This window comes from Protopterus annectens, chromosome 8.part0 (assembly GCF_019279795.1).
Source record: "Protopterus annectens isolate FY-2018-M chromosome 8.part0, PAN1.0, whole genome shotgun sequence".
Taxonomy (NCBI): Eukaryota; Metazoa; Chordata; order Ceratodontiformes; family Protopteridae; genus Protopterus; species Protopterus annectens.
Genome location: NC_056741.1, coordinates 326,562,339 through 326,577,338, shown reverse-complemented (window position 1 = coordinate 326,577,338; position 15,000 = coordinate 326,562,339). Strand labels below are relative to the sequence as shown.

At 40.6% G+C, this 15,000-nt stretch overlaps 1 protein-coding gene across 1 annotated transcript in view; it reads left to right on the top strand.

The window, feature by feature from the left end:
• PDGFC (platelet derived growth factor C) overlaps positions 1 to 15,000 on the top strand; it is a 2,060,917-nt gene that overhangs the window by 1,183,749 nt on the left and 862,168 nt on the right. The window contains exon 2 of the mRNA XM_044079820.1: positions 8,678 to 8,870. Within this exon, the coding sequence (XP_043935755.1) occupies positions 8,678 to 8,870 (193 nt within the window). The remainder of the gene's footprint in view (positions 1 to 8,677; positions 8,871 to 15,000) is intronic.

Genomic DNA, 15,000 nt, shown 5'->3' with positions numbered 1-15,000 from the left:
ATCTATGTGGTAATTCACGGGTATGTGTTTTTTTCCCAAGGGGATAACTATACATTTCTTGCCATTGATCTTGAGCCCATGGCTCTGGCACCAAGCATCTGTTTCTGTAAGGCCCTTTTGTAGAATATCCACATCATTTGGGGATTCAGTAATGGCTCCCAGTTTGCAGTCATCTGTGAACATTGTTAGCCAGAGTCCCCTAGTTTTGGCCTGTACTTCAGAGAAGTAGATTCCAAAGAAGATCAGTCCCAGGACTGAACCCTGAGGTACTCCATTTAACACTTGTCTTGAGCTGGATTTGGAGTTGGCTACTTTTACAGTGTGGGTTCTGTCAGTAAGCCTGTTGACAACCCATCGAATGACGTAGGAATTAATGCCCAGCTTAGTAAGTCTATCTAGGATTCCAGAGTGGGGGATGGTGTCAAAGGCCTTGTTGAGGTCCAGATTGGCTGTGTGGACCACCTTACCCTCGTCCACAGCTCTGGAGACTGATTCGAAGAAGTCAATCAGGTTCAGGAGACAAGATCGGCCCTTCACAAACCTAAAGTGGGTGGGGTCTAGTGTTTGAAGGTTACAATGTCTTTGTTTATAAGTTCCATGATAATACGTTCCATGGCTTTGCAGATCAGGCTCATCAGACTGATGGGGCTGTAGTTCCCAGGATCCAAGGTGGATCCACCCTTGTGGAGTGGGATAACTGTAGCTGTGCGCCACTCAGTGAGCATGAACCCTGAGGTGAGGCTTTGATTAAACATGACACTTAGGTGAGGTGCCAGTTCATATTGTAGTTCATGTAGTACACAGCCCAGGATGTCATCTGGTCCCATGAATGCTGTATTCTTAGCTTTGGAGAGTGCGTTTTTTACCTGTGTGGCCGTTATTACCGGAATTTGGCAATCTTCCAGTGTTGAGATGGGCCATTTAGGGGGTGTGAGGTGGGTGAAGTTGGCACTGAATTGAGCTGCCAGGATATTGGCAATATCCTTGGGATCAGTATATTTATTGCCATTTTGTTGTAGCTCAGAGCAGATCTGAGCATTGCCATTTAGATTCTTGACATAGTTATAGAATACCTTGTGGTTGTCTTTGGTATCTTTGGCAATTTTATTTTCGTAACTAGCTTTGGAGGATTTTATGAGGGATCTCAGCTTCTTACTGGTGAGGGAGTTTTTTGCATCCTGAGATTTTCCTCTTTTTTGCAACAGTTTCTTCCTTTTGTTGTAAAGTTTGTTTAAGGCAGGGGACCACCAGATTGGCTTCCTTATTTTGGAGGAGAGCATCTTGGCTCTATTTGGGATGGCACGATTCATGCATGAGTGGATGTGCTTGTACAGTGCCTTAGTGTAGGAATCATCAGTCGAACTTTCAGTTCCCATCTGCATGGGTGCCATAAAGTTTGTCATTTCTGACTTGAGTAGCATGAAGTTGGCTTTGGAGAAGCTTTTTATGGAGGTTTCCTTACTGGGGGGGTGGGGGTGGGATGTGGATGTTAAGGGTGATTAGCTTATGGTCAGACCTGACCAACAAGGGGGTGACCATAGGTGTGGAGCATCGATTTCCCATGTTGGTAATGACCAGGTCGAGGATATTGGAGTCCCTGGTGGGACTATGGATTAGTTGATCCAGGGCATTGGAATTTATGAATTCCAAGAACTGTTGGGCAAAGGTGTTGGCACATGAGTAGTTTTCCCAGTTAATGGCAGGGTAGTTGAAATCACCCAGTATTAGGGTGTTTGGTTGTATCTTAATATTTTCCAATATGTTTAGAAAGGTGTAGTGAGAATCTTGGGGCATGGTGGGGGATCTGTAGCAAGCTACAATTTGGATTGCAGTCTTATCTAGTGTTAGTTGCACCTGGAGAATTTCAGATGCATTGTGTTGGGCAACTAGCCTGGTGGTGTGAATATCCTTGATGAATATGGACACTCCTCCACCTTTAGTGTTTTGGTCCTGCTTTGGTGGCTGAAAAGTGTGGTAAGAGTTGTAGCCTGGTATTGCAGGGGTTCTCTCAGGAGCCTTGAACCAGGTCTCAGTTACAGCACAGATATCGATGTTCTCCATTTTTAGGAGTGCCTCGAGAGAGTGCATTTTGAAGTTTAGACTTCTAGCATTGAGTAGCATTACCTTCAGCATTTGCATGCTTGTACCTGTTATGGTGGTGATTTTGACCTTTGAACTTTGCCTAAAAAAGGCACTATGGGGTGGCAAGAGCCTTAGCCAGTAACCTGAATCCCATGGGCAACAGGTGCAGACCATTTCTGGCAAAGCATTGTGGTCTGTTGATCATGTCGTCCCAGGCAGACAGATACTAGATCCCCTTTGAATGACACCAGAAGCTTATCCAATTGTTAAAATCAATCATTTTATCCTTATATTGTGGCATCATTTTGGGCAAAGGCTCACCAGTGGAAAGCAAATAACTCACAGAGACTTTCATTCTTACTGAGTCACTTGCTTGGGCCCAGACCATGACATCCCCCGCTGTTGCTTCTGTGCTTTGTTCAACACCAGAACTATACGTCATCAGGCCCTTATTGTAGCTAGATATTTTCACTTACAGTCCTCGAATTCCAATATGGCTTCGCTAAGCCATTTGATGACAGATCTTCCAAATAAATATAAAGATAAAGACAGAGACAGACCGCACAGGTCCAAACCTACCGACAATGCTCCCGTTAAGCTAGTCGTCAGTTCTCCAGTCCTTAGTGAGGTGCTTTCGCAGTCCCTGAAGATCGCTTTTGTGGATTCGCAGGCCGCTACCAAGACCCTTTCAGGGTCCAGTATGCTCCAAGCTCTTTTTTGACTAAGGATCCTGCGGTTGTCTTTACCTTGGATGGATCTGGAGCCACTGAGCAGGCACTGGCTTCTGATGAAGTCCTTCTCACTACCGATTCTCGACACAAACCGATGACTTCTTTCGCTACTACTGATCTTTTGAAAAATACAGAGTTTCTTAGGCCCAGGTTACAAACCACACCCAAGAAACCGACAACTCAATCTCAGACACCTGCTTCCTTGCCTCAGTCTTAAATGCTTAAAATGGCAGAAGACCTTATTATGCTGATCAGGGGAAGCCAAGCTACCCCTTCCAAAAGAAAAAGAGATCTGTCCCCTGTAGTTTTGTCTGAACAGGAGTCCGATGACTCTGATGCATCTGAGTATGAAGACATGCAACCGCTCTCTGCTTATGAGGATTCTGATGCAGTGGATTCCATTCCTTCAGCCTCTCCACCAAAGGATTTTTCCTTTGGAAAACCCTTCACACCTTAAGGGAGCATTTCCAATGGGAAAGTCAGGACTACACTCAGTCTAAAAAGAGACTCAGGGAATTCTTAGAGCTTCCACAGCACAGACCCCTGGCCATCCCCCCAGTCCTGCATGTTGTGAAGGATATTTTCCTGGCAACCAGCTTGACTCCTGACTCCTTCCCTCCTGCACCCACAAAACCAGACAGGTATTACAGAGTCCCTGACTCACACAAATTTCTTTTTAAAAATCCTACTGTTGACCCTGAGGTCATTTCTCAAGGGCCTAAAGGAATTAAAGCAACCTCTGCTAAGAATCCCATCCCTTCAGATAGGGGTTCCCGAGCACTAGACAGGTGGAGTAAAAAAAGTATACATCTCAGCTACTCCTGCTATCAGAGCACTAAATTGTCAGTTCCATATGCTAAAAGTTCAACAAGATACCCTGGAATACCTCAAACAAAAAATGTCTTCCTTTCCTGCTTGTGCAGAATCTAAGGAGTTGCAAGAGTTAATGCATTCTGCAAGTCAAGTAACTAAACACAACTTGCACTATGGTTTTGATGCCCTAGAAGCTTCTTGCAGGGCTGCTGTCACCGGTTCTGCCATAGAAAGCATGCATGGCTTAAGGAACAGCCCTTTCCAGACCATGTTAAATCTAAATTGTTGGATGCCCCCTTGCACAAAGACAACTTATTTGGCACTAAGGCAGAAGAGGTCTTAAAAAAGATGGAAGAAAAAGCAAAATCTATGCAGACAGTTAAGGATTTCTTACAGGTCTAGCTATCCAGATTCAGCAGGCATTGTCCCTCCAAGCACTGGTCCTTTCCAGCTCCCACCAGGTCAGTTCAGCCCATACCCCAGGGAACCAGACCCCACAGACAGCAGCCACAGGGAATGCAGAGATCTAAGCAGTGGACTACTTCCACTACAAAACCAGGGAGTTCTAAGCCACCCCCTTATCGTAAGAACTCGCAATGACTCTCCTACCCCACCCCCTCCCTCTGCCCACCTCCACTTACCCCTAGGAGGAAAACTCTCCTTTCATGCAAACACCTGGGGCACCATTACCAGTGACCGCTGGGTTCTCAACACAGTGTCACAGGGCTACAAATGTTCTTTCCACATCCTTCCAACTGCAAAAGGGTTCCCAGATCTACCTCAAAACCAGTGGGTAGAGGTGCAAAAGCAAGTCCTTTCCCTGCTCTCCATGAGGGCAGTAGAGCACGTTCCTGCAGAACAGAAAGGCCAAGGTTTCTACTCCAGACTTTTTCTGGTACCCAGGAAAGAGGACACCTGGCACCCCATCCTCAATCTATCCATTCTAAACACCTTCCTGGTGATCCCAAAATTCAAGATGCTCACCCTACAGCAGCTGCTACCCATGCTCTCCAAGGATGCTTGACTAGGCAGCCTAGACCTAAAGGAGGCCTACCTCCACATTCCTATCAGGGAATCATGCAGGAAATGTCTCCATTTCAGGGCAGGATCTCAGCACTTCCAGTTCTCTGCGCTTACCTTTGGCTTATCTACTGCTGCCAGGGATTTCACAAAATGTCTGGCTCCGGCCATTGCCCTTTGCAGACAAAGGAATATCCAGATTTACCCATACTTAGATGACTGCCTAATTCAGGCAGACAGCTAGGAAAAGCTGCTGAAGTACCTTGCCTTTGCAAAGTCCATACTAACCTCCCTAGGGTACACAATCAATGAAAATAAATCGAAAGAGGTACCTACCCAAAGTTATACACCAGAAAAGCAAACCTTCCTGACAGCCTACTTCTCTCAACTAACCACCAGACCCCAACTATCTGCAAGGAAAATCCTGCAAGCTCTGAGGTTCATAGCGTCATGCATTCTACTCCTTCCATATGCCAGACTGCATATGAGGAGACTTCAGTGGTACCTAAAAAGCCTCTGGTGTCAACACTCTCAAGGCCTAGAGACTCTTATTCCTATAATACCTTGCCTCAGAAAAGATTTTCTTTGGTGGACAACAGCATGCTCTCTCAATAAAGGACTACCTTTCTTAACACCCCACTCCACCCAGACGCGCACCACAGATGCATCAGATTATGCTTGGGATGAACACCTGGATGGCAGGTGCATATAGGGCCAATGAAGCCACAGTAAATCCATCTGCACATCAACCAAAAAGCGATGATAGCTGTCCAGCACGCCTTGATAGCTTTCAAGCCCCTGCTCTCCCCAGGGGCTCTCCTGATCAAAACAGACAACACAACTGTGATGTGTTATATCAACAAGCAGGAAGGGACTCGGTCCTACCCTCTATGCAGGCTGGCCATGACCCTTTGGCACACAGCCTCTGCCATGCTACTCCACCTGTTATCACAATTTCTACCAGGTTCTCTCAACTCTCTGGTGGACCACTTAAGCAGAAATCTTCTAGACCCACACAAGTGGCAGCTCAACAGAAGAACCTTTGCCCTAATAACTCAGAAATGGGGCACCCTGAAGGTTGACCTCTTTGCCTCCCACACCAACCATCAGCTCAGCAAGTTTGGCACCAGGGAGCATCACTGCAGGCCTTGGAAAGTGGATGCCCTGTCCTTCCCCTGGGTCTGTCTATCGGTCTATGCCTTCCCTCCACTACCTGTCAGATGCCCTAGCACTAGGAAGTCTTATGCTGACAAATGGAAAAGGTTCTGCACCTGGATTCAGGTTAAGGAAGCCAGTATGGCACAGCCCTCCCTCCCTCTCATCCTGGATTATTTAGCTGACCTGCTACACAGTGGATTCTCCTTTTCCTCTGTTAAAATTCATGCCCCTGCTATCTCTGCTCATTTTCCCACTGAGCAGCCCCTTTTCTACATCACCTGATCAAACAGTCCCTAAGATGGGCTAGCAACTTGAGGCCACCCAGAAGAGCACCAACCCCAGCTTGGGATCTTAACTTTATGGTTTTAAAGCTCACCCCCCCCCCTTTGAACCTGCCTTTTCAGCAGAGCTAAAATTTCTGTCCTGGAAGACAGCTTTCCTTCTGGCCATCCCTTCAGCCAGAAGGGTCTCCGAGCTGCAAGCACTCATGGCTGTGGAACCCTTCATCATCTTCCATGCTGACATGGTATCCCTCAGAACTAACCAATCCTTCATGCCCAAGGTGATGTCCAATGTGCCTCTCAACCAATCCATTCATTTGCCCACCTTTTTCCCTAACCCACAGAACAAGGGGGGAAGGATCCTGCACTCTCTAAATATGCACAGGCAGCTCAGATTCTATCTAGACAAGACTAAATCCTTCAGAAAGGCTGATCAATTGCTGGTTAGCTTTGTTGCCAGGGCAGAGGGCAAAGCCATCTCCAAACAAACCATCTCCAAATGGATAGCACACTGCATCCATTTCTGCTACAAACAACACAGAAAACCTCCCCCCAAGGGGGTCAGGACTCACTCCACCAGAGCAGCCTCCACCTCTGCAGCTTTCCTCAGAGGGGTCCCCACCAGGGACAGTCTGGAGGCTGCCACCTGGACATCTGTTCACACCTTCACCAAACATTACTACCTGCCTATCTTCTTCAAATCCAGAGCAGGGTTTGCCTCTGCAGTCTTGCAGAGCATCCTAGCCAGCCCCTAGTTTCCTTCACTGCCTCCACCATTTTCATCAGCTTTGGGAATCAACCCAAATGTGATGACTGCAACAGTGAAACACAAAGATCATAGTACAGTTGTGTACACTTAAGTAAATGTAGATGTAGATGTTCGAGTGTATTCACTGTTGCAGTCCTGGTTTCTCTCCATCCACCCCCCTCTTCTTTCTTCTCTTTCCTTACAAGGGACATATTGGTATTTATTTTCTACTGGTGGGGTTCTTCCACCAGGACCTGGCTCCCACTTGGGGGCTCCTGACAGGTTAGAGCAAAAAAAAACTGATGTAATGGCATTGGCTGCCTTACTTTATACTACTGATGACCTGACGTCAGTCCTGAAGCGACAGCAACCAACGCAGAAATACTAAGCCTCTGGTATTCAGGCCAGCTGAGGGCTGCCCTGGGAGGGATAACCCAAATGTGATGACTGCAACAGTGAATACACTCGAACATCTACATTTATGGTAAGTGTGCACAACTGTATTTCTCTCTCTTCCTTCAGTTGTGTCTGCACTTAAACGTTGCCTTGCTGAGGTTAAGTATGTTCATTAGCGTTGTCATCTTTAGAAGATGCTAGAATGATTGAATTACATTCCAATGAAAGGGACTTCCTGTAGGAGTTATGCAGCCTTCTTTTGTTGGTACCATCTGCTGATGTCATTTCATCAGATATTAAGGAATCTTTTTTTTTTTGAGAAAAGCTCACATAGTGTTCCACCAAGAAAAAATGCCAATAAGTTCAGCATTAAATTTGAAGTAATTATAATTCAACCAGCCAGGTCCACTAAGTTAAAAACAAATTTATTGTGTACATCAAGTCAGTCCACTAAGTTAAAAACGTACATAATAAATTCATTTTTAACTTAGTGGTCCGGCTGGTCTGACTTGTACATAATAAATTCATTTTTAACTTAGACTAGCTGGTCGAATTTTAGTTATGTCAAATTTAAGGCTGAACTCGGTGGCGTTTTTTCCTGGTGGAACACTACAAGAGCTTTTCTCAGCTTATAGTCATTTGAATTTTCAAGCTGCATGAACACATGCTCAGTGATTATTGTAATTTTTTTTTGTTAGTGTTTGAATATTCTGCATAGTAGCAATAATACAGAATTTTACACTATTTTGTAACTCAGACTTGTTAAATGTGACTGAAATGCAAATCTACTACAGGTTGACAAATCACAGTTTGGGTAAACAGTTTACCAAAGAGGTTTTGCTGAACTATGCAGGTTGTCAAATAATTCCAGATGGAGGGTAAATCTTGGGACTCCTGTGAATCACTACATGTAAATTTTGATGTCTGTACAACTTCTTTATTATTACAAAGAATCTCCAAACTGGGGCTCAGCATTTCATTGTACTCATCTGGGGGATAATGGGATTGTAATAGTCTTTGAAATAAAAAAAAAACACAGAAAAAATGCATGTAAAGCAGCTTTGAAACACATTGTTGATCATACTATTAGCCTCTAAACTGCAGTTTTATGTCATAGTTTGTATGCTAAGCTAATTTAAACCAGTTAGTATGCCACTGTGAAAATTTTGAAGAATATAGTTGTATGCTTGTATATATATATATATATATATATATATATATATATTGTATTTTATATATATATATATATTGTATTTTATATATATATATATATATATATATATATATATATATATATATATATATATATATATATATATATATATATATATATATATATATATATATATATATATATATATATATATATATATATATATATATAAAATAGTTGTGGCAAAATTTGAGAGTACTGACCAGATTTTGTTAACTTATTTCTCCCACAACAGGAGTACAAGACAATCAGCGTGAGAAAATCATTACTGCATCTTCAAATGGAAGCATTCAGAGTCCCAAATTCCCTCATAGCTACCCTCGTAAAGTAGTGTTGGTATGGACAATTATAGCAGCTGAAAATATGCTTATAGAGCTCACCTTTGATGAAAGATTTGGGCTTGAAGACCCAGAAGATAATATTTGCAAGTAAGTGATTTTAGGAATATAAGTAAATATGGTTACTTTCTGTCAGCATGAGATAAGCCGATACTTATGGTCTACCTTTGCCATAACAGGTATGTCATTTAGCTTGTAGTATACAAACCATTGGTATAGTCTTGCATTTTCCAACAATCTTTTTCTTACAGTAATCTGTTTCAGCTATACCTGTTTACTGTGGTTCTGTATCTTCCTAACCATTTTTTTCAAGTCCTTAGTTCCTGAAGTATGTGAACAGCTCATTAAGCCTTTCTTCCTACTTTCCCGAGTAACCATTTATGTCCCTTCTTTCCACCTTTTAACATATTTTTGTCACAATGATGCCTAGGTGTTAACTGTCTATTACTGTATAAAGAAACTAGAAATTTGCATAAGTTTTATTTATTTTATTTGACTAAACACCAGAAAAGTTCAGTCCATTCACAACTCCCGTGCTTGTTTTACTTCTGAATTTTCTAGTTGCTCTTTCTATTAGAAAGCCAGTAGTGCTTTGACTCCATCTTAATCAAAACAAATGTGATACATACACATGCCTTTTTTGTTAAATGACTTCATTAAAACCTTCAACAATGAGTTTATATGTTGTGTGGTACAAAGTAAATGTAATGGGATATGTTAGATTCATCTCCTAATCTTATTTTGTCTGTTTCATACTACAGCTGTTTGTAGTGGAAGTACAACTTCCTGTCATTTGTTTGGTTGAGGTTCTTATTTCTTCTCAGGGCTTCATGCTTTCAGTTATTTCCGAATCACATCCTCGGTCTGTTGTTTGGTGCTAGTGGGCATTACACTGCTGTTGATTGCTTCCTTGCTTTGACCTTGTCGGACATCTGCTGAAAGGTATTTATAATGGACTTCATTGGTTCATGCCAAATCTTTCATTGCTAAAAAAATTTAACTGTGCCCCTTTCATCTCTGCTACAGCTGGCATGACTGTTACTCATTTTATTCTGTACTGCTACTCCTGCTGAATTATTTATTATACTGTTTTTACATGACCTGCCCAAAAAGTGCAGCTGATTGAACTTGTTTCCAGTTGTGCCCGTATCTAGTCTGAGTTACATACTAATGGAAAAGGTCCGGTCGCCCGGACTTTTTCCATTAATACTTACTTCCACTCTCTACTGTCTACAGATGAAACTCTCTATGGTCAAGTAACTGGGCTGTGACTGATATGATACCGATTTTTTTTTTTTTTCATGTTTCATCCCATCATGTTTGTAGTGACTGGCCACACCATGCCTTTATTCCTCTCCTTCTTTCTCCTTCTGCATTGTTAAAGTGCATGCCGATCAGCTACACTTTCTACATTCCCAGCAATTAAACAATATTGTCAAACCCCTTCCATCCCTCACGAGTATTATTCATTTCTTTTTTTATTTGTTAGCATCCCCTTTATCCTGTTTGGTATCACAGGGGAACCAGAGCCTAATCCAGAAAGCATTAGTTGTAAGGTAGGCACCAGCTCTGAATGGCTTGCCAGTCCATTGTGAGATGGGTATATGCATGTATGCGTGCGCACACACACACACACACACACACACACACACACACACACACACACACACACACACACACACACACACACACACACACACACACACACACACACACACACACACACACACACACACACACACACACACACACACACACACACACACACACACACACACACACACACACTCACACACACACACACACACACACACACACACACACACAAACACACACACACACACACACACACACACACACACACACACACACACACACACACACACACACACACACACACACACACACACACCACATTTACAGGCAGTTTAGATTACTGCAAGCTCAACTAATTTTGTGTGTGTCTAGGATGCAGGATGAAACTGGAAAACCCAGTGTCCTTATTTATTCTAGTTATGTTTTGGCTCTAAGCCTGCATCTATTTATTGCACTGAATTTTCCCTTTTGTAAATAAATTATATGGATTACATTAAATGTGCATTCTTTAACAGCTTACTCTTTTTGTAATGATAAAACTGTTGAAGAACACCAAACTTAGAATAAAACAAACAAAATAATAAAAAAAAAAAAAACGACAGATGCAACCCTTCAGGAACACTTTAATGTGCAAAGATTTAATGCTTTTGTCAGTGGTAACTCCGACGTAATTCGTGAAGTCGCAGTTGCTAAATCTTTGTACATTAAGGTGTTCGGGAAGGGTTGCATCTGTCTTTTTTTATTCTATTTTTATAATGATAAAAGTTAAATAAAATATAATAATAATAATAATAATAATAATAATAATAATAATAATAATACAAAAAATTAAGGATATAAACCTTTATTTATAAAATACTTATAACAGCTTGGCAACAAATACCTTCTGAGGGAAGTCAGAAAATGAGTTACACATGCATAAAATAACTAGTTAAAAATTAATACTATTCGGAACATATTATTTACTTAAATAAAACAAAAAACACTCCTCAGGGTAAATGTCTCACTGCAAGTAAGTTCGATAAATAATCCAAATAGAGCCAAGCAGCAGAGGCAACCATGCATCATCAAAAACACCAAAGATTCAGTTATAAAAGAAGCAGAACTTTAATATGTACACTGGTAAGCGCTTTCACCTGTAGCTTCTTCAGACCATTAATGAAATCACATACTCTAACAGCTCTCTCTAATATATTCAAAAACAGCCATTCAAAGCTTTCAAGCAATTATTCAATCACTAACAATAATAGAGTTAAAGCAACAACGCTACAATAAAGCACTCTGTATTCACTGTTAAAAACAGAGTTATACTATGCATAAAAAAAAGTTCATATCTAAGAATAAATATACACTAGTTTAGATAAAATATATATATTAACTAAAAAACTTTCAGCTACAAGATTTCATAAAAATATATATGTATATAATGTATGCATATGTAAAGATTCTGTACACAAAAATTAGTACTGAAACATTTCATAACACTTCACATAAATTAAAACTAATAAACCTATCTAACATAGATTCATTATGCACATCAAAAATTCCATACTACCTAAATGAGTATAAGGAGCGGAAAGCTCAGCTGACATGTAGCCTCCTGGACTTCAGGATGGGTTTCACGGAGGCTCTCTTATTTAATCCTCTCCCTCTATCTGCTCTGAACCTTAAAATTCATTTAATTTCCCTCCATTCAGTACAATTTCTAATATCTCCTTCCCTGGCAAGGGTATTATGATGTCTATCACCATAAATTTAAAATGATGGTCTTCCCCTTCTGCCATTACATGTTTGGCAAGAGCATTTATGGAGGATCTAATCCTGATACCATAAATATGTTTCCTTATCCTATTTTTAAGCATCCTGCCGGTCTTACCAACATAGAAATACTGGCAGGTATCACATACTGCAAGATATACTACATGTGGGGTGGTACAATCTGCCAAGATAGTAAAACTATAACTCTGCCTTGTATCCGGGTGCAGAAATTTACCACTTGGATCTAGATATCTACAGTAACTACATTCTCCACAATGAAGTGTACCCATGCCTTGCTTATGTCCAGAGTCATGCCTATCAAAGGGTTGACAAAGAATCCTCTTTAAGTTGGGCTTATTCTTAAACCTAAATTTCGGTATGTCACCCAGAATATTCTTAATATCAAGGTTGGTAGTTAGTATCCCCCAGTGCTTACTGATTACATCATAAACTATCTTGTTATCTGTGGTAAAGAACATGGGTATCCTAACCTCATTAGAGTAAGTCACAGGGATGCTCCTTGTATCATGTTCAAATCTATTGTAAAAGTAAGGGCTGGCTCTCCCTTGTCTAAGGGAATCTAATTCATATAACCCATCATTGATCTCATCACTACAATAGCCTCGCTTCATGAGTCTTTCCTTTAGGGTATTCACCTCTGAGTTAAATCCCATATCAAATGCATTTAGCCGGGAGACTGTCATCCCTTGCCCTTTAACTATGTTCTCAAATGTATAATGAGGATGCATACTGCATCTGTGTAGGAAGGCGTACTTGTAACATTTTTTCCTGTAGATGCCTGTGTTGATAAATCCATTCTCTAGTCTTTCAACATAAACATCCAAATATTTTATTTTATTATAAGAGAATACCATTGTAAACTTTAAATAATTAGTCATACTATTCATATTTATAATGAAGGTATTTAATTGATCAATGGCCCCGGTCCAAATAAAGAAGACATCATCCACTAAACAACGATAAAAGGGGATATGTCTCCTGAAGGCATCCATAGAGAACAACTGGTCATCCTCCCAAAGGGCCAGGAACATGTTTGCGTAGCTATTGGCACAAGATGTGCCCATAGCCATGCCATTACGCTGTAAATACATGACCTGGTCAAACAGGAAGATGTTGTCCTCATGGACAACCTCCAGGAATAAACATATTAAATCTGTTTATCTTTCCCCATACTCACTGTGTCTAATTAAATAGTGTTTAATGGATTCAACACTTGCATTATTGAGAATAGCAGTAAATAAGGATTGATCATCTAAGGTGACAAAAAGTAAATTCATTCCTAAATCTAAATCACTAATAAAACTATATAGGTCCAGAAGAAACTGCCTAGTGTCCTTCAGAACCACAGGATTTAAATCTAGTACTGGCTGAAGGAACATTTCCACATATAGTGAAAAAGGTTCTGTGCACCAACTCCTTCCTGAGACAATGGGTCTTATGGGGGGGTTCCCATCTTTATGAATCTTGGGTAGATCCTGTATAGCTGGTGTCACAGGGTGCTCTACTTCTAGAAATCTACATAGCTCTAGGGTTATATGGCTACTTTTGACCATATCATCCAACATCATATGAATCCTGTGCTTAAGGGCATTAACTTGTACATTACTAATAACAGTATAGTATTTGGAATCACTAAGCATATCCTTCATGGAACATTGGTAACCCTCACTGTCCATAATTACAACTGGCCCACCTTTGTCGGCCGGTCTGATGACAATATTCTTATAATCGTGCGATCTTCTCAATGCTTTCCGCTCCATAAAACTCAAATTATATTTGGTTCTATTCCCTCCTCTCGTAGAATTCTCATTGTTAAACCATTTATGCAAGTCATCCTCAATTAGTTAGTAAAGAACACTATTCCACCTTGCCTCCTGATTTATGCCACAAGGATGCAGACATACTGTACTGCAGAATGTAACAGGTTTCTTTGCATCCAAGTACATTATTCATATCTCCTTTAATTCTGTCCATATTATTGTAATAAAAAATATATACCTGTCAGTAAATGCTTGTGTTTACACTCTGGCATGCAAAAATATTGGGCAAATAGATTTATAGTAATTTTACTTTCATATTCTGTTTATAAAGTATCCTGTCAATCAGTAACACATTTTCTTTTTATCACCAAAGTATGATACACACATTGACACTGATTCAAATGTAAAGCATCTGAAGTGTCACAAAAATTCTGCTTTCATTTTGAAATTTTGAATACAATTTTGCAGTTCACAAAACATAAGTTGTGAATACAACTATATTGTTCACAACTATACCAACCACACTTACGCTGAGCCACATCAGCCACTGAAGTGAATGTGATGTAGAGTGTCTTTATGATGAATAAAATGACAAGTCACATTTTAATACTTTTATATTTCACTGGGAAGTCATCTTTGTGTAGATGAAGAACAATATTCTTTATTTCAGTTTACATGTAAGCTGTAAGACATGAAAGGGGGTTAGTTTCAGTGGGTTAACCACATGACTAAATGTATTCCTTGAACATGATGCAGGAAGCTGTTTCCGGCTGTACCTAGATATGGTTTTATCACTCAACCATTGCCTCACATGCAATAATGCACTTATAAAATAATTATATGTTTTGTATGTAGAAATGCATATGACTGTTGTTTTGCTATTTTATCACAAAGTTAAAGTTTATATTGCAGTTTTATGTTGTGAGTTGTTGAATAGTGCTTCCTTTCATACATTCAGTTAATATTTCAGACATTCAATTTTTGTAGAATTTTAAACATTTTGGTTATACAGCCATGCATCCAAAACTCCCTTTTTACAGTTTTTGCACATGGTGTCAGGCTATCACATGAGCAGTGACCATCAT